The sequence below is a fragment of the Lucilia sericata genome, unplaced genomic scaffold, assembly GCF_015586225.1.
Source record: "Lucilia sericata isolate MDLA Ls3-8-SP2 unplaced genomic scaffold, ASM1558622v1 Contig000950F_arrow, whole genome shotgun sequence".
Classification (NCBI taxonomy): domain Eukaryota; kingdom Metazoa; phylum Arthropoda; class Insecta; order Diptera; family Calliphoridae; genus Lucilia; species Lucilia sericata.
Genome location: NW_023994935.1, coordinates 100,322 through 122,390, shown reverse-complemented (window position 1 = coordinate 122,390; position 22,069 = coordinate 100,322). Strand labels below are relative to the sequence as shown.

The 22,069-nt window shown below is 34.4% G+C and overlaps 2 protein-coding genes across 2 annotated transcripts in view; both read right to left on the bottom strand.

Moving 5' to 3' along the window:
- Nucleotides 1-231: 231 nt before the first annotated feature.
- Nucleotides 232-4,564, bottom strand: LOC119609235 (long-chain-fatty-acid--CoA ligase heimdall-like). The gene is given in 7 exon segments (XM_037963963.1): nt 232-308; nt 372-410; nt 413-668; nt 2,622-2,912; nt 2,977-3,602; nt 3,605-3,671; nt 3,733-4,564. Coding segments are annotated over 7 exon segments (2,061 nt in total). The 5' UTR covers nt 4,438-4,564.
- A 2,693-nt stretch (nt 4,565-7,257) lies between these two features.
- LOC119609231 (long-chain-fatty-acid--CoA ligase heimdall) overlaps nt 7,258-22,069 on the bottom strand; it is a 48,627-nt gene continuing 33,815 nt past the window's right edge. Inside the window, 6 exon segments of the mRNA XM_037963955.1 lie at nt 7,258-7,418; nt 7,483-7,780; nt 7,841-8,131; nt 8,188-8,883; nt 11,384-11,566; nt 11,568-12,203. Coding sequence (XP_037819883.1) covers nt 7,342-7,418; nt 7,483-7,780; nt 7,841-8,131; nt 8,188-8,883; nt 11,384-11,566; nt 11,568-12,104 — 2,082 coding nt within the window. The 5' untranslated portion in view covers nt 12,105-12,203 and the 3' untranslated portion in view covers nt 7,258-7,341.

Below are 22,069 nucleotides of genomic sequence, written 5' to 3'. Positions count from 1 at the left end.
TCAGTAAGAAATGTCCAAAGGAAGTAGAAGAAAGAAAAATATAAAACGAAAGAAAAAAAGCAACAAACACTTGGCAATTAAAAAACCATTTGTAATATAAACCATAATTAAATCAAAATTATATTAGCAGTATAATAAATTTGAACATAAATGAGAGAGAATATTCTTAAATGGAGTAGAAATAAACCCCAAAAAGGTATATCAAATATAATTAAATCATATCTTTATCCACTATTTGGCATACATTTTCTCTATAAACTTATTATACTTCTTATAAACAACACTTCTCTTGATCTTCAAAGTGGGTCCTATAAAATAAACACATAAAAATTAATAATTAAAAAATAAACTCATTCTAAGTCACCACTTACCCAACTCATCTGTAGGTATCGAAAAATCATGCGGTAAACCGAAAAATATTGAAGTTTTTGTGCACTAGAAATGGCCTGTTTATTGTAACGTTTAATTCCCTCCTCCAAAGCCTGCAACACTTTGGCATCACATTTGATTTCCACAGAATTGGGATCAAAATCTTCTAAATTTTCGGGCAAGCTTATATTAAGCACTTCTGACAGTTTGGTATAATGCAAGTTTAAGGACTGTAACCATTCTTTGGCCTCTGGTCTGAGGAAGTCTAAAGGGTAACCGGTATCGGGATCGAAATCAGTCTGAAGTCAAAAATGTATAAATGATTAACAAAAAAGCAAACAATTCATAACCTCTAAAAGGCTCAGCTGGTGTGTAGTCTAGTCATAGTCTAGTCCATAGTCTAGTGATAGTCTAGTCATAGTCTAGTGATAGTCTAGTCATAGTCTAGTCATAGTCTAGTCATAGTCTAGTCATAGTCTAGTCATAGGTCATAGTCTAGTCATAGTCTAGGTCATGGTCTAGTCTAGTCAGTCTAGTCATAGTCTAGTCATAGTCTAGTCCATAGTCTAGTCATAGTCTAGTCATAGTCTAGTCATAGTCTAGTCATAGTCTAGTCCATAGTCTAGTCATAGTCTAGTCATAGTCTAGTCATAGTCTAGTCATAGCAGTCAGAGTCTAGTCATAGTCTAGTCATAGTCTAGTCATAGTCTAGTCATAGTCTAGTCATAGTCTAGTCATAGTCTAGTCATAGTCTAGTCATAGTCTAGTCATAGTCTAGTCATAGTCTAGTCATAGTCTAGTCATAGTCTAGTCATAGTCTAGTCATAGTCTAGTCATAGTCTAGTCATAGTCTAGTCATAGTCTAGTCATAGTCTAGTCATAGTCTAGTCATAGTCTAGTCATAGTCTAGTCATAGTCTAGTCATAGTCTAGTCATAGTCTAGTCATAGTCTAGTCATAGTCTAGTCATAGTCTAGTCATAGTCTAGTCATAGTCTAGTCATAGTCTAGTCATAGTCTAGTCATAGTCTCTAGTCATAGTCTAGTCATAGTCTAGTCATAGTCTAGTCATAGTCTAGTCATAGTCTAGTCATAGTCTAGTCATAGTCTAGTCATAGTCTAGTCATAGTCTAGTCATAGTCTAGTCATAGTCTAGTCATAGTCTAGTCATAGTCTAGTCATAGTCTAGTCATAGTCTAGTCATAGTCTAGTCATAGTCTAGTCATAGTCTAGTCATAGTCTAGTCATAGTCTAGTCATAGTCTAGTCATAGTCTAGTCATAGTCTAGTCATAGTCTAGTCATAGTCTAGTCATAGTCTAGTCATAGTCTAGTCATAGTCTAGTCATAGTCTAGTCATAGTCTAGTCATAGTCTAGTCATAGTCTAGTCATAGTCTAGTCATAGTCTAGTCATAGTCTAGTCATAGTCTAGTCATAGTCTAGTCATAGTCTAGTCATAGTCTAGTCATAGTCTAGTCATAGTCTAGTCATAGTCTAGTCATAGTCTAGTCATAGTCTAGTCATAGTCTAGTCATAGTCTAGTCTATAGTCTAGTCATAGTCTAGTCATAGTCTAGTCATAGTCTAGTCTATAGTCTAGTCATAGTCTAGTCTAGTCTATAGTCTAGTCTATAGTCTAGTCTATAGTCTAGTCTATAGTCTAGTCTATAGTCTAGTCTATAGTCAAGTCTTTAGTCAAGTCTATAGTCTAGTCCATAGTCTAGTCTATAGTCTAGTCTATGGTCTAGTCATAGTCTAGTCATAGTCTAGTCATAGTCTAGTCATAGTCTAGTCATAGTCTAGTCATAGTCTAGTCATAGTCTAGTCATAGTCTAGTCATAGTCTAGTCATAGTCTAGTCATAGTCTAGTCATAGTCTAGTCATAGTCTAGTCTATAGTCTAGTCATAGTCTAGTCTAGTCTATAGTCTAGTCTATAGTCTAGTCTATAGTCTAGTCTATAGTCTAGTCTATAGTCTAGTCTATAGTCTAGTCTATAGTCTAGTCTATAGTCAAGTCTTTAGTCAAGTCTATAGTCTAGTCCATAGTCTAGTCTATAGTCTAGTCTATGGTCTAGTCTATAGTCTAGTTTTTAGTTTCAAGTCTTCAGTCAAGTCTATAGTCTAGTCTATAGTCTTGTCTATCTTGTAGTCTATCGTGTAGTCAATTGTGGAGTCTATTGTCTAGTCTATAGTTTAGTCTATAGTCTATGGTATAGTCTACATTCTAGTCTTCAGACTGGTCTACAGTCTACAAACCTTTAAAGTTAACAACACAGTGAGATATTTCCGATGATCTCCTATAACCACCGCATTGCTGACGCAGGGTAATTCCTGTTTAACCAATTCTTCTATGTGAATAGGAGGTATATTTTCCCCACCTGCTGTTATGATTATCTCCTTTAAGCGGCCACTTATATAAAGGTTTCCCTCCTCATCAACATAACCCATATCACCAGTTCTAAGCCAGCAGTCTGAAGTCAAAGTTTCCTTAGTTTTCTCCGGATCCTTTAAATAGCCCATAAAGTTACACCGACCGCGCAGCAAAATCTTATATTTGAGGGTTAAAAAAAATTATTAATATTTTCTATTATAAAAAGTATGACAAACAAACCTCTCCCTCTCCGTTTTCATTAGGACTATCTATTTTGATTTCAACGCCTTCGATAGCTTTTCCCACGGTTTTAAGGTTGGGTCTAGCAAAATTATAAGTAGCTGGACCACCGGTCTCAGACATACCAAAAATATCTATTAGAGGTAGATCTATGCTCAAAAAGAATTTCTTGGCCTCCTCAGTTACAGGGGCTCCACCCACAAAACACCACTTGATATGGCCCAAGCCTATAGAATGTTTGATTTTATTAACAAATTTTGAAGCCAGCCAATATTTTAACTCTGAGGGGTTCTTATTAGACATTTTATCCAAGTGATAATTTTCCATTACTTTGCGAACTACATTCATTAGAATTCTGCCAAGAATCCAAGAGTTTGCTTCGTTTTTTATAACATTTTCCTGTAATTTTTCATATACCCGAGGCACACCAAACACTAAAGTGGCCTTTGTTCTGCCACAAATTTTTCCCACTGAACCTTTAAGAGTATTACGATCGGCAAAATACATGAGAAAACCATTTTCAATGGCCACAAACATATCAAAGCATTGAGCAGCAATATGATTTAAAGGCAAATAGCTGACACCGATTTGTTGGTTATCTTGCAGAAAAGGCAAGTCTTTAATTAAGAGTGGGCGCCAAATAATAAATTTTCATGTGAAATCATAACGCCCTTAGGTAGGCCAACGGTACCAGACTATAAAAAATTAAAGGAAATGAAAGAATGAGTCAGTTTAAAGGTTGGAGCAGCAACTTACCGTAAATACCAAAAGAGCACATTCATTGGCCGCCACATTATGCTCACGTAACAGCAACTCTTCAGATAGGGACGAACTGAATTGCATTTCGAACAAACCCTTCCAGCTGTAATAGCCCGGTTCTTTATCAACAAATTCCTCAAAAGGTCCACTCAGTTGAACAACTGCGGTCAAATGTTTTAAACGTGATTTAACCTCTCGAACTTTGGACATTTGCTGAGCATCATCCACTAAACACACAGAAGTCTCTGAAGTCTCCAGTACATGATAAACAGCTTCTGCTGAATTACTGGTATAAATACCAGCCACAACAGCACCAATACGTAAAGCACCCAATTCCATATAAAACCATTCGGGACAATTAGATGACAAAATAGCAACGCTAGAATGAGCTTGAACACCCAGGTGTAGTAGTATTAAAGCAGCCTGTTCCACGTTTTTTTCATATTCGCCATAAGTAACATATGTCCATTCGCTGCTACCAGCAGAGTTCTCTAGAGAAGTTTCATAAGCCAAAGCAGGTAAATTTTTATATTTTGAACAACAGTCTTTGAAAAATTGAGGTACAGTTTTAACACTACGCTCGCCAGGGCTTTCTTTATACTCCAGAAGTTTTACTGCCTCATGTAGAGAGCAGGAGTAGTAATTTTCAGCTGGCTTAAGGAAGGGTTTAATACCGACTTCCAGCTCTATATTATCTATCATCTTTTCAGTTATTATTCTGTTTATTTTTTCACACAACTAACTCAATATAGGTCTGTTTTTAAAATACCACAATGATCATAAAATCACAATAATTTAATATTAGCCTATTTAACTTGATTCAAGAAAGCAAACTTCTTATCTATAAGATTCGTCCGCAATGCACATCAAGTCGAACTTGTCGATTTGCATGAACAAGAGTAAACATATTGTTCTGCAGTAGCCGTAAATCATTCTAGCAAATGACTCGCAATAAATATAGCAAAGTACCTTCAGTTACTTACCACACTAGGCAACAACAAATTTTAGATCCAGTGGTGCTCTAGAATTGTACCAATGATGAACCAATCGGAAATAATACTTTAAGAATTGAAACTAAAACTGAACTAGAACTGAAATACAGCTGTACTACAACTAGTACTAAACTATAACTGAACTTGAACTGAACTGAAAACTGAACTAGAACTGAACTAGAGCTGTACTAAAACTGAACTAGAACTGAACTAGACTGAACTAGAACTGAACTAGAACTGAACTAGAACTAGAACTAGAACTGAACTAGAACTGAACTAGAACTGAACTAGAACTGAACTAGAACTGAACTAGACTGAACTAGAACTGAACTAGAACTGAACTAGAACTGAACTAGAACTGAACTAGAACTGAACTAGAACTGAACTAGAACTGAACTAGAACTGAACTAGAACTGAACTAGAACTGAACTAGAACTGAACTAGAACTGAACTAGAACTGAACTAGAACTGAACTAGAACTGAACTAGAACTGAACTAGAACTGAACTAGAACTGAACTAGAACTGAACTAGAACTGAACTAGAACTGAACTAGAACTGAACTAGAACTGAACTAGAACTGAACTAGAACTGAACTAGAACTGAACTAGAACTGAACTAGAACTGAACTAGAACTGAACTAGAACTGAACTAGAACTGAACTAGAACTGAACTAGAACTGAACTAGAACTGAACTAGAACTGAACTAGAACTGAACTAGAACTGAACTAGAACTGAACTAGAACTGAACTAGAACTGAACTAGAACTGAACTAGAACTGAACTAGAACTGAACTAGAACTGAACTAGAACTGAACTAGAACTGAACTAGAACTGAACTAGAACTGAACTAGAACTGAACTAGAACTGAACTAGAACTGAACTAGAACTGAACTAGAACTGAACTAGAACTGAACTAGAACTGAACTAGAACTGAACTAGAACTGAACTAGAACTGAACTAGAACTGAACTAGAACTGAACTAGAACTGAACTAGAACTGAACTAGAACTGAACTAGAACTGAACTAGAACTGAACTAGAACTGAACTAGAACTGAACTAGAACTGAACTAGAACTGAACTAGAACTGAACTAGAACTGAACTAAACTAGAACTGAACTAGACTGAACTAGAACTGAACTAGAACTGAACTAGAACTGAACTAGAACTGAACTAGAAATGAACTAGAACTGAACTAGAACTGAACTAGAACTGAAACTAGACTGAACTAGAATTGAACTAGAACTGAACTAGAACTGAACTAGAACTGAACTAGAACTGAACTAGAACTGAACTAGAACTGAACTAGAACTGAACTAGAACTGAACTAGAACTGACTAGAACTGAACTAGAACTGAACTAGAACTGAACTAGAACTGAACTAGAACTGAACTAGACTGAACTGAAGAACTAGAACTGAACTAGAACTGAACTAGAACTGAAACTAGAACTGATCTAGAAATGAAGTTAAATTGAAGCAGAAATGCTTACTTTGTCGGAGTATAAATATTAAATATGTTTTTCTGATGATAAATGATTTTTTTTTTTTTCGATTTGACAACATAAATTATGAACGCTTATCACATATGCATAGACATCTTGTGGGGCCAGAAGTTATCTAAACGTTGTCTTCAGTTGAATTGATATTAAATATCTTATGCTATTCCGGAACTAAAAAAATCATTAGAGTAACGTACAGTTTCTAGACGTTATCAACATCAAATATGTGCTAACAGTTCTGAAATATTTTCCGCAAATTATATAGATTTATGATATATAATCTATGACTGATATTTCTCATCTTACACTTAAAATTACTTGGAACTAGAACAAAACTTGGACTGTGCAAATTTGTTTAAAACGAATATCATGAATCTTATGCCAAATCTGTAGCACAGTGTTATGCAGCAATCATTTAAGCTCTAAAACGTAAACAATAATTGTAAAATTTTAATCTATTGTCTAATTAAACAAATCAAAGTTTAGCAAAAGTTCATTCACCGTAAATAAAATCGTGTTTGTTTTAAGAAACAGTAATAAATTTTGAAAACAGAATCAATTTGCATTCGACTTTTCTTATTTTACATTAATTTATTTGTAAGATAAACAAACTCACAAGGAAGTTAGAAGTTAGATCCGAAGACTACCGACCAAAGATAAGTCCTTTGCTTAAAGCAGTTTCGGTCTTTAGCTCGTGTCATGATAATGATTTGCTCAGGAGATTGGATAGGTCAGACGTGGATAAATTCTTCGAGCTTTCTTTGCTTAATGACATGTTTTTAATATGAAGTCTATTCCATATTGCTTAAGACTTTTATTGGGATCGATCTTGGCTAATATTTTTCTTAAAGCTTTGAGCGAGAGTATTGTAAGCCAGCTGGCAGGATTGGTGGTCCAATTTGAACCGATCTGTCATCCGTCTATCTATTGGTTAATGCCCTAAGTGAGTCGAGGTGTAATTTGACTCTCGATCAACATAACTTGATCTTGGCTTTTCAAACTCAAATAATAATTGGACTTACGGCAGATTTATATAAAACTTCTTCTAAATAATTTATTATAAAACGATTTCATTTCTATTTTACAACAACTAAAATATTAAACAATAGTAACACCATTACTTGGCATACATTTTCTCTATAATCTCGGCATATTTCTTATGAACAATATTTCTTCTTATCTTCAAAGTCGGACCTGAAATACAAAGAAAACAAAATAAATAAAAAATAAATTAAGATTAAGCATAGATAGTACTTACCCACTTCACCGGTGGGTATGGAGAAATCATGAGGCAATATAGTGAAATACTGAACTTTTTGAGCATTTGAAATGGCCTGTTCATTATAACGTTTAATACCAGCCTCTAGAGCCTGCCAAACCTTGGGATCGCAATTGATCTCTACAGCGTTGGCATCAAAGTTTTGTAAATCTTCGGGCAATTTGATATTAAGCATATCGGAGAGACGGGTATAGTTGAGATTTAATGATTGCAACCATTGTAAGGCATCAGGCCTCAGAGTATCCAAAGGATAGCCGGTATCGGGATTAATATCCACCTGGAATTATATAGATATAAGAATTCCAAATTTTTAATTTACTTTTAAACACAAACTCACCTTAAATGTCAACAATGCCGTTAAATATTTTTTATGATCTCCTATAACCACCACATTGCTAACACAGGGCAACTCTTTCTTTATCACTGCTTCTATATGGGCCGGTGGTATATTTTCACCGCCTGCTGTTATAATCAATTCCTTAATGCGTCCACTTACATACAGATTGCCCTGCTCATCCATATAACCCAAATCACCACTTTTAATCCAACCATCTTCGGTCAAAGTTTCGGCAGTTTTTTCGGGTTCTTTTAAGTAGCCCATAAAGTTACTGCGTCCACGCATTAAGATCTTAATTAAATTTAAAAAATAGTTTATAACTCTCTTCAAATCAGTAATAAACTTACCTCTCCTTCTCCCTGCTCATTGGGGTTATCAATTTTAAGTTCTACACCCTCCATAGCTTTACCACTAGTCTGCAAATTGGGTCGATCAAAATTGTACACTACCGCGCCACTGGTCTCCGACATGCCATATACATCTATTAGAGGCATATCCAAACCCAAAAAGAATTTCTTTAATTCCTCCGTTACCGGTGCTCCTCCTATGAAACAACCCTTTGCCATTTCCAAACCCAAAGCCACCTTGATTTTATGTACCACCTTTGCAGCCAACCAATACTTTATACCCGAAGCTGATTTATTTTCCATTTTAGCCAAATGATAGCTTTCCATCATACTGCGCGCGGTATTCATTAAAACTTTCGTTAAAGCTGATGAGTTTGCTTCCACATATTCAAGCCTCTCTTGCATCTTTTCAAATACTCGTGGTACGCCAAACATCATGCTGACCTTGGCTTTGGAATAGGTTTTAGTTAAAGAACCCTTGAGAGCATTACGATCGGCAAAGTAGATAAGGCCGCCATATTCCAAGGCCATGAATATATCAAACAATTGGGCGGCTATATGGTTTAGAGGTAAATAGGTGACCACGGTTTCTTTTGCTTCCTCCAGGGAAGTCATCATTTTGCCCATAGCATGACAACAGAATAGTACTCCATCGTGTGAGATCATAACACCTTTGGGCATGCCCACGGTACCGGACTGGAAAAAATAAATATATAAGTTTTATTCTTAAACAAATTTTTTGTTTTATTTTGTTTAAGATTGTCAACATGAACTTAACAGCTTATCTCTTATGCATGTGCATACTGTGGGGCCATAAGTTATCTGAGAATTTTGCTTATTTTGAATTGATATTAAATATTTTGAGACGTGCCGGAACTTAAAGAACCACCAGCAGGTTTATGGCGCCATCAATTCCATATTCAGTGAACTAGAACTGAACTAGAACTGAACTAGAACTGAACTAGAACTGAACTAGAACTGAACTAGAACTGAACTAGAACTTAACTAGAACTGAACTAGAACTGAACTAGAACTGAACTAGAACTGAACTAGAACTGAACTAGAACTGAACTAGAACTGAACTAGAACTGAACTAGAACTGAACTAGAACTGAACTAGAACTGAACTAGAACTGAACTAGAACTGAACTAGAACTGAACTAGAACTGAACTAGAACTGAACTAGAACTGAACTAGAACTGAACTAGAACTAAACTAGAACTGAACTAGAACTGAACTAGAACTGAACTAGAACTGACTTAGAACTGAACTAGAACTAGAACTGAACTAGAACTGAACTAGAACTGAACTAGAACTGAAACTAGAACTGAACTAGAACTGAACTAGAACTGAACTAGAACTGAACTAGAACTGAACTAGAACTGAACTAGAACTGAACTAGAACTGAACTAGAACTGAACTAGAACTGAACTAGAACTGAACTAGAACTGAACTAGAACTGAACTAGAACTGAACTAGAACTGAACTAGAACTGAACTAGAACTGAACTAGAACTGAACTAGAAACTGAACTAGAACTGAACTAGAACTGAACTAGAACTGAACTAGAACTGAACTAGAACTGAACTAGAACTGAACTAGAACTGAACTAGAACTGAACTAGAACTGAACTAGAACTGAACTAGAACTGAACTAGAACTGAACTAGAACTGAACTAGAACTGAACTAGAACTGAACTAGAACTGAACTAGAACTGAACTAGAACTGAACTAGAACTAGAACTGAACTAGAACTGAACTAGAACTGAACTAGAACTGACCTAGAACTGAACTAGAACTGAACTAGAACTGAACTAGAACTGAACTAGAACTGAACTAGAACTGAACTAGAACTGAACTAGAACTGAACTAGAACTGAACTAGAACTGAACTAGAACTGAACTAGAACTGAACTAGAACTGAACTAGAACTGAACTAGAACTGAACTAGAACTGAACTAGAACTGAACTAGAACTGAATAGAACTGAACTAGAACTGAATAGAACTGAATAGAACTGAACTAGAACTGAACTAGAACTGAACTAGAACTGAACTAGAACTGAACTAGAACTGAACTAGAACTGAACTAGAACTGAACTAGAACTGAACTAGAACTGAACTAGAACTGAACTAGAACTGAACTAGAACTGAACTAGAACTGAACTAGAACTGACTAGAACTGAACTAGAACTGAACTAGAACTGAACTAGAACTGAACTAGAACTGAACTAGAACTGAACTGAACTAGAACTGAACTAGAACTGAACTAGAACTGAACTAGAACTGAACTAGAACTGAACTAGAACTGAACTAGAACTGAACTAGAACTGAACTAGAACTGAACTAGAACTGAACTAGACGAACTAGAACTGAACTAGAACTGAACTAGAACTGAACTAGAAACTGAACTAGAACGAAACTGAACTAGAACTGAACTAGAACTGAACTAGAACTGAACTAGAACTGAACTAGAACTGAACTAGAACTGAACTAGAACTGAACTAGAACTACTGAACTAGAACTGAACTAGAACTGAATTAGAACTGAACAAAAGCTGAACTATAACTGAAATAGTAAAGTTCCCTTTCGATAACAAGTACATATATACAACATTTCCTTAATAAAATTATTAGGACAGACAGATAAACAATCATTGTTTGTATGATTTTCTCAAATTATTTCCAATAACTAACAACTGTTTGAGTTAATTATATAACAACAGAACTATTGAACTTCACACGGTATTAAATCACATGCAATTTTTATTTAAATTATATACACTTGTTCTCACAAATTATGGCCATTATTAAATATTCTGCTATCAACGGTCATTGACGTCTTATAAGAAGATCCTTCAAAACCAAATTAGTTTGATTACAACTAAATAAACAAAGCACACACACACACACTCACCGAGCAACAACAACACTACATAAATTATAACTTGATTTATAACTTTAATAAACCAACAAACCATTACCACAACTAAACCACCTACAGCTACAAGACAAACAGACAAGGAACCAGGCAGCGCAATCATAATTCAGTTAACTTAACAATTTTCCAATTTCAGCTACTAATAATAGAGCCTCCCCTTAAACACCCATTCCGAATAAAAACACACTCTTAAATAATCAAGCAATAAACCAAACTTCCGTTCAAACGATTGAACGAAGGAACGAATGAATAACGAACTTACCGTAAATATTAATAGTGCACATTCATTGGCCGCCACATCACGTTCACGCAACACCAATTCTTCACGTAGTGTTGAACTAAATTGCATTTCAAACAAATCCGTCCAACGATAATAGCCCGGCTCGTTGCCAACGAACTCATCGTAGGGACCATTTAATTGAACCACGGCACGCAATTGATTTAAAACGCGATTTAACCGCACGCACTTTTGACATTTGATGAGCATCATCCACTATACATACACTGGCCTCTGATGCTTCCAAGACATGATGAACAGCTTCCGCTGAGTTGCTAGTATAAATGCCAGCCACCACAGCATTAATACGCAAAGCGCCCATTTCCGCATAAAACCATTCGGGACAATTAAAGGCCAAAATGCCAATGGAAGAACGTGGCTGGACACCCAAGTGTAATAGCATTAAAGCAGCCTGTTCCACACGTTGCTCATATTCACCATAAGTAATGGTTTCCCATTGTTCATCTTCGCTGCCATTGCTGCTAGTAGAGTTGTCTTTTGGCACTTTATACGCCAAAGCCGGTACATCTTTGAATTTTTGACAACATTCTTTAAAGAACTGGGGTATGGTCTTTATATTACACTCGGCTAAATTTTCCGTAGTTGTTCTTATTTTCACAGGCTCGTGCAGGGAACAGGAATGATAGCTGCTGGCTGGTTTAAGAGAGGGTACCAGACTGGAATCGATTTCTGTGTTTTCTAACATTTCTTTTAGTTTCTTCTTTCTCTGTTCGTTTAAATACTTTTGTATAAAACAACTGATTTAATTGACGTCCTGTTTTGAACTGCTGCGTTGCTTTCAGATCTAAAAAGTTTTAAGTCATTCTTAAGATTCTTTTGCAAAAAAGAAAACAAGTAAAAGTAATGACAATAAAAATAAAACTTATCAATGCTAGTGGATGTCCAATTGACTGCAATTGTTATCTGAGAACTTATGCTAGCAGTTTTCCTCTCTAAATACCCTACATCAAGGTGTTTTGACTAGACTAGACTATGAGACTATGACTGACTATGACTAGACTATGACTAGACTATGACTAGACTATGACTAGACTATGACTAGACTATGACTAGACTATGACTACTATGACTAGACTATGGACTAGACTATGACTAGACTATGACTAGACTATGACGAAGACTATGACTAGACTATGACTAGACTATGACTAGACTATGACTAGACTATGACTAGACTATGACTAGACTATGACTAGACTATGACTAGACTATGACTAGACTATGACTAGACTATGACTAGACTATGACCAGACTATGACTAGACTATGACTAGACTATGACTAGACTATGACTAGACTATGACTAGACTATGACTAGACTATGACTAGACTATGACTAGACTATGACTAGACTATGACTAGACTATGACTAGACTATGACTAGACTATGACTAGACTATGACTAGACTATGACTAGACTATGACTAGACTATGACTAGACTATGACTAGACTATGACTAGACTATGACTAGACTATGACTAGACTATGACTAGACTATGACTAGACTATGACTAGACTATGACTAGACTATGACTAGACTATGACTAGACTATGACTAGACTATGACTAGACTATGACTAGACTATGGCTAGACTATGACTAGACTATGACTAGACTATGACTAGACTATGACTAGACTATGACTAGACTATGGCTAGACTATGACTAGACTATGACTAGTCTATGACTAGACTATGACTAGACTATGACTAGACTATGACTAGACTATGACTAGACTATGACTAGACTATGACTAGACTATGACTAGACTATGACTAGACTATGACTAGACTATGACTAGACTATGACTAGACTATGACTAGACTATGACTAGACTATGACTAGACTATGACTAGACTATGACTAGACTATGACTAGACTATGACTAGACTATGACTAGACTATGACTAGACTATGACTAGACTATGACTAGACTATGACTAGACTATGACTAGACTATGACTAGACTATGACTAGACTATGACTAGACTATGACTAGACTATGACTAGACTATGACTAGACTATGACTAGACTATGACTAGACTATGACTAGACTATGACTAGACTATGACTAGACTATGACTAGACTATGACTAGACTATGACTAGACTATGACTAGACTATGACTAGACTATGACTAGACTATGACTAGACTATGACTAGACTATGACTAGACTATGACTAGACTATGACTAGACTATGACTAGACTATGACTAGACTATGACTAGACTATGACTAGACTATGACTAGACTATGACTAGACTATGACTAGACTATGACTAGACTATGACTAGACTATGACTAGACTATGACTAGACTATGACTAGACTATGACTAGACTATGACTAGACTATGACTAGACTATGACTAGACTATGACTAGACTATGACTAGACTATTGCCTAGACTATGACTAGACTATTGCCTAGACTACTGACTAGACTATTCACTTGACTACTAACTAGACTATTCACTTGACTATTGGCTAGACAATTGATTAGACTATTGGCTAGTCTATTGACTAGACAATTGACTTAACTATTGACTAGACTATTGACTAGGCTATTGACTAAACTATTGATAAAACTATTCAGTAGAATATTGATATGTCTATTGACTAAAACATTGACAACTTTACTTTGTCCACACTTTTGAATTGACTATTGACTTTTGACTAAGCTATTGACTAGAGCAGTGACTAGTTCATTAGAGCTTTTTGAGTATACTATTAACTGTACTATTTACTATACCATTGGTCTCACTATTGACTAGGCTACTGGCAAGACAATTAAATTGCATATTGACTACGCTATTGATTAGACATTGTAGTCAAATAGATTAGACTATTGACTACACTATTGACTAAACTCTCAACAAGTCTACTGGCTTAAATATTGAGTGGTTTATTGAATAGTTTATTGACTTTACTACTACTTAACTTGACTTTTGAACAGATTATTGATTATGCTATTGACTACACTATTGACTAGTGTCTTGCATAGAATATTGACTGTGCTATTGATTAGACTATTGGGTAGGATAATAACGAGAATATTAACTGTAATATTGACTTAACTATTGACCAGACTACTTAATGGACTACTATCTAGGCTAATTACTGGACTATTGGTTAAGGACTAGGTAATTGAGTTGACTATTGACTAGAATATGGACGTAGCTGACTATTGTTTAAAACTATTGAAGTGTAGGGTATGAAATATTCCACTTAGTCAATTATGCTACGCATTCTTAATTTTTATTTATATTTTAGTTGAACCTTGCTTTATGGGCTAGCATTTGTCTTAAATTCTCCACTCCAAAAAAGTGTCAACTCATATATGACACAGTCTTCAAAAAGTACGCTGCATGTTATCTCTTGAATTAGGCTGAGTTTTTTATTTAAATTATTGTTTTGTTTTGTACAAAAACTAATAATAATTAAATCTCACGAAATTCTTTAATAGTTCTTATCAGTTTTTTTCTTCTAAACACCCCAACATAATTAACATTAAACTGATAAGTAGAAGTTCTCGTACCTAATTTCATTGAACATTTTCTCTCTCGCTCTCTCTGTAAGCTAAGAGTCAGCTAGTGATCGTTAAAAACACTAAATCAACGTCAGGATTGTACTTTTCAGAAGACCTTTTTTGATAGTGAAATTCACTTAGTAACGCCAGATGTATGCTGAGACGCATGTAGACCCCGATTGTGCAAGATGCAAATACCTGTGGTGGCTTAAAGAGAATATTTCTCTTGAACTGAACTAGTAACATCACTGCAAACCTTGTTGTATCAAAATATATCAATCTTTCAGAATGTTATTAAGTTCAACATTATGTCAAAATATCTTTTCACAATTTTTCATCAATTAAGTACAATTAAATAGTTTTTAACAAAAAAAATTGCTACCAAAAACTAATTTTCTCTTTTTCAATGTGCCAACTAAAAAAACCCAGAATATCCTATAAGGTCAGTTTTAATTTTTTGTGTTAAATTGAAATTATTATTCATGTATGCAGCAGTATGACCCAAACATTATGATTTCAATTTCAAATAATTTTTCTATATTTTTTGCTGATTTTTGCTCAAGGGTAATAACCAGCACACATTCCTTTTTGAATACATTTATTTTTTTCTATTTCAGGGGGTAACTTCATTTGAATGTTTGCATCTAAGTGTGTACAACATCACACATCGATGACATCTCTATAAACCATAGGAAAATGAAATTTTGACTACTCTTATGTGGTCATTGAGTTTGACAAAAAAAAAAAACAAAAACAAAAAAAACTGGTAACATCCAAAAAATGTGTGTGTATAAGTATATAAATGGTAGATATAAAATCCAACAAACCATAAAACCAAACTGCGACAATGTATCATAATGCATCAAGCCAAATAGCGTATGTATGTGTGTGTGTTTGTATGTGTATCTCTGTTTTCATGTTCGTGTTCATATTTTGGTCTACTTGATATTTATATACAGATAAACATTCACACACACACACACATACACATGAACTTAAGTGTATACATATATTTTTGGAGTGCAATCAATAAATGAAGTCAACTCTAACCAACGAATACTTATCCGGAGTATCTAGGAAAAAAAAACAAAATTAAATTGGTGCAATTTTGACTATCAACACAGTTTAACCTAAAAAATGAGGAACAAACAAAAAGCTTCCGGTAGCAAATATATTGCCAATATTAACGTCATGTTGTTGGAACTTTCTCATTTATAGTATTTTTGGCCTTATTTATTTTTTAAATCTTATAAGAAATATCTTTTAAAACGAATATTTTAAATATGAATGAAGTGTATTTCTATAAACCTCATATGTTCGTCATGACTTACACAAGAAACACTTTTATGAACTGGACTGAAACTAAACTATGAATAGAATATACAGCGATATTTTATACAATATTATGGACTATGCCATGGACCAGACAATTGACTAAACTACGACTAGAATATAACTAGACTGTGACTAGACTATGACTAGACTATGACTAGACTATGACTAGACTATGACTAGACTATGACTAGACTATGACTAGACTATGACTAGACTATGACTAGACTATGACTAGACTATGACTAGACTATGACTATGACTAGACTATGACTAGACTATGACTAGACTATGACTAGACTAGACTATGACTAGACTATGACTAGACTATGACTAGACTATGACTAGCCTATGATAGACTATGACTAGACTATGACTAAGCTATGACTAGACTATGACTGACTAGACGAGACTATGACTAGACATATGACTAGACTATAGACTAGACTATAGTACCTAGAACCTAATGACTAGACTATAGACTAGACTTATAGACCAAGAACTATAGACTAGACTATAGACTAGATTATGACTAGACTAAGACTGACATAGACTGACTATAGCTAACTATAGACTGGACTATAGACTAGACTATAGACTAGACTATAGACTAGGACTATAGACTAGACCTATAGACTGACTATAGACTAGACTTATACTAGACTATAGACTAGACTATAGACTAGACCTTAGACTAGACTATAGACCTAGACTTAGACTAGATTATATACTAGACGATAACTAGACTATAGACTAGACTATAGACTAGACATATAGACTAGACGATAGACTAGACCCTATAGCACTAGACTAGCACTAACTATAGACAGACTATAGACAGACTATAGACTAGACTATAGACGAGACTATAACTAGACTATAGACAGACTATAGACTAGACTATATACTATAGACTGATAGACTAGACATACTAGACTAGACTATAGACCTAGACTATAGACTGACTATAGACTAGACTATAGACTAGACTATAGACAGACTATAGATCTAGACTATAGACTAGACTATAGACTAGACTAATAGACTAGACATATAGACTAGACTATAGACTAGACTATAGACTAGACTATAGACTAGACTATAGACTAGACTATAGACTAGACTATAGACTAGACTATAGACTAGACTATAGACTAGACTATAGACTAGACTATAGACTAGACTATAGACTAGACTAGACTAGACTATAGACTAGACTATAGACTAGACTATAGACTAGACTATAGACTAGACTATAGACTAGACTATAGACTAGACTATAGACTAGACTATAGACTAGACTATAGACTAGACTATAGACTAGACTATAGACTAGACTATAGACTAGACTATAGACTAGACTATAGACTAGACTATAGACTAGACTATAGACTAGACTATAGACTAGACTATAGACTAGACTATAGACTAGACTATAGACTAGACTATAGACTATATAGACTAGACTATAGACTAGACTATAGACTAGACTATAGACTAGACTATAGACTAGACTATAGACTAGACTATAGACTAGACTATAGACTAGACTATAGACTAGACTATAGACTAGACTATAGACTAGACTATAGACTAGATTATAGACTAGACTATAGACTAGACTATAGACTAGACTATAGACTAGACTATAGACTAGACTATAGACTAGACTATAGACTAGACTATAGACTAGACTATAGACTAGACTATAGACTAGACTATAGACTAGACTATAGACTAGACTATAGACTAGACTATAGACTAGACTATAGACTAGACTATAGACTAGACTATAGACTAGACTATAGACTAGACTATAGACTAGACTATAGACTAGACTATAGACTAGACTATAGACTAGACTATAGACTAGACTATAGACTAGACTATAGACTAGACTATAGACTAGACTATAGACTAGACTATAGACTAGACTATAGACTAGACTAGACTAGACTATAGACTAGACTATAGACTAGACTATAGACTAGACTATAGACTAGACTATAGACTAGACTATAGACTAGACTATAGACTAGACTATAGACTAGACTATAGACTAGACTATAGACTAGACTATAGACTAGACTATAGACTAGACTATAGACTAGACTATAGACTAGACTATAGACTAGACTATAGACTAGACTATAGACTAGACTATAGACTAGACTATAGACTAGACTATAGACTAGACTATAGACTAGACTATAGACTAGACTATAGACTAGACTGTAGACTAGACTGTAGACTAGACTGTAGACTAGACTATAGACTAGACTATAGTCTTGACTATAGACTAGACTATAGACTAGACTATAGACTAGACTATAGACTAGACTATAGACTAGACTATAGACTAGACTATAGACTAGACTATAGACTAGACTATAGACTAGACTATAGACTAGACTATAGACTAGACTATAGACTAGACTATAGACTAGACTATAGCCTAGACTATAGACTAGACTATGGACTAGACTATAGACTAGACTATAGACTAGACTATAGACTAGACTATACTATAACTAGACTATAGACTAGACTATAGACTAGACTATAGACTAGACTATGGACTAGACTATGACTAGACTATAGACTAGACTATAGACTAGACTATAGACTAGACTATAGACTAGACTATAGACTAGACTATAGACTATAGACTAGACTATAGACTAGACTATAGACTAGACTATAGACTAGACTATAGACTAGACTATAGACTAGACTATAGACTAGACTATAGACTAGACTATAGACTAGACTATAGACTAGACTATAGACTAGACTATAGACTAGACTATAGACTAGACTATAGACTAGACTATAGACTAGACTATAGACTAGACTATAGACTAGACTATAGACTAGACTATAGACTAGACTATAGACTAGACTATAGACTAGACTATAGACGACTATAGACTAGACTATAGACTAGACTATAGACTAGACTATAGACTAGACTATAGACTAGACTATAGACTAGACTATAGACTAGACTATAGACTAGACTATAGACTAGACTATAGACTAGACTATAGACTAGACTATAGACTAGACTATAGACTAGACTATAGACTAGACTATAGACTAGACTTTTGTATACTTTAAATAAACTAAGAGAGCTTATATTAAAGGTTTAATATGTAAAAACTAGTTAGTTTGACAATAAAGACTAATGCATTTCCGTTTCCTTAAATTTCATTTGTATTTTAAACCTTACATGGTTTGACTTTAGATAGTAAAAAAACCGCATGCAGCAAACAAACAAATTTCTAATGAATAACCAAAATGCTGGAGAGATTGAAAGAGAGTGCATAGTACACATATAAAAATAATAGTGTGTAAAAGAGAAAATTTTATGCAAATACAGTGTCTGTCTTGCGTTTAGATTTATCACCACAGTGACCAAAATATGCAAAAATGTGTAGCTAGGAATATGTTTGCCCAATAAAAACAAAAATAAAAAAACGAAATTTGTTCTACTGCAGCAGTATTTACCACAAACACAACTATAGTTTCGTAGTTATATATGTAAATACATTTCTAGTTACACATATTCAATTATATACTCTATCTGTACATAGTCAACATTTAACTGTTTTATATACATTTGTACAGTGATACTCATAGGCAAATAAAAAATTCCATAAAAAAAGGAAAGTACACAAATACCGAGCCATCTATCTAGCCGTATGGTAATAATGTATCCATCTATGTTTTTAATAAAACGAATATAAATGACATTTCGCGCACTGAAATATCCCTACGGGCACAAGCTGTATGTGACAATATATTTACACATCCACAATGATATGGTTAGTAATGGAGTTGTATAATAGACCCAAAAAATACACATATAGATATACATATACACCCGAAATCCATAGAGAAAAAAAATTGGCAAAATGAAATTCACGAAGAAAGTGTGATCAAATATGGAGTCATGTAATACACAACAACACTCCTTTCTATGTTTAACTGAAAATAATAACTCAATATAATTTCACCTATTTCATTTCTTTCAGTGTTTCTATACGTTTGTATGTAAGTCTTTTAAAAATTCTGTTGAATTGCGGCTTTCATCAACATGAAAAAATTTTGTTTGTTAAAGAGAAGTGTTAGATAGAGAATTGACCTAATTTTCGCAAATGAAAACAAAATTGCATAAAACATTATATAGACAAGTAACATATAGTTCGCACATAAATGCAGCGCAGCCGTCAATGTAATACGATTACAATTTAACTAGGAAACCAACTAAATTGTTGTAAAACAATATGGTTTTTTTTTAAAAAGAATTTATAACTTCTTTTTAAAAAAAACTAAAAACAATTTAAAAGCCCGATTAAGGAAACGAATTTAATGCAAAATGAAAAATATTAGAAACTACATCAGATTACTTCAGATAAAAAATTATGAACATTTAAATTATGGTCTAGTCATAGTCTAGTCATAGTCTAGTCATAGTCTAGTCATAGTCTAGCATAGTCTAGTCATAGTCTAGTCATAGTCTAGTCTAGTCATAGCTAGTAGTCTAGTCATAGTCTAGTCATAGTCTAGTCATAGTCTAGTCATAGTCTAGTCATAGTCTAGTCATAGTCTAGTCATAGTCTAGTCATAGTCTAGTCATAGTCTAGTCATAGTCTAGTCATAGTCTAGTCATAGTCTAGTCATAGTCTAGTCATAGTCTAGTCATAGTCTAGTCATAGTCTAGTCATAGTCTAGTCATAGTCTAGTCATAGTCTAGTCATAGTCTAGTCATAGTCTAGTCATAGTCTAGTCATAGTCTAGTCATAGTCTAGTCATAGTCTAGTCATAGTCATAGTCTAGTCATAGTCTAGTCATAGTCTAGTCATAGTCTAGTCATAGTCTAGTCATAGTCTAGTCATAGTCTAGTCATAGTCTAGTCATAGTCTAGTCATAGTCTAGTCATAGTCTAGTCATAGTCTAGTCATAGTCTAGTCATAGTCTAGTCATAGTCTAGTCATAGTCTAGTCATAGTCTAGTCATAGTCTAGTCATAGTCTAGTCATAGTCTAGTCATAGTCATAGTCTAGTCATAGTCTAGTATAGTCTAGTCATAGTCTAGTCATAGTCTAGCATAGTCTAGTCATAGTCTAGTCATAGTCTAGTCATAGTCTAGTCATAGTCTAGTCATAGTCTAGTCATAGTCTAGTTCATAGTCTAGTCATAGCTCTAGTCATAGTCTAGTTAATAGTCTAGTCATAGTCTAGTTCATAGTCTAGTCATAGTCTAGTCATAGTCTAGTCATAGTCTAGTCATAGGTCTAGTCATAGTCTGTCCTAGTCTATATAGTCTAGTCATAGTCTAGTCATAGTCTAGTCATAGTCTAGTCATAGTCTAGTCATAGTCTAGTCATAGTCTAGTCATAGTCTAGGTCTAGTCATAGTCTAGTCATAGTTCTAGTATAGTCTAGTCATAGTCTAGTAAGTCTAGTCATAGTCTAGTCCTGTATAGTCATAGTCTAGTCATGTCTAGTCATAGTCTAGTCATAGTCTAGTCATAGTCTAGTCATAGTCTAGTCATAGTCTAGTCATAGTCTTCTAGTCATAGTCTAGTCATAGTCTAGTCATAGTCTAGTCATAGTCTAGTTCATAGTCTAGTTAATTGTCAAATTAACTTATTTAAATTATTAGTCAATAGCCTAGTTAAACGTCTTGTCATCACATAGTATAGTCGATAGTCTTAATGAATAGTCTAGTAAATACTCTGATCAAAAGTCTTGTCAATAGTCTTGGCTATAGTATAGTCTAGTCAA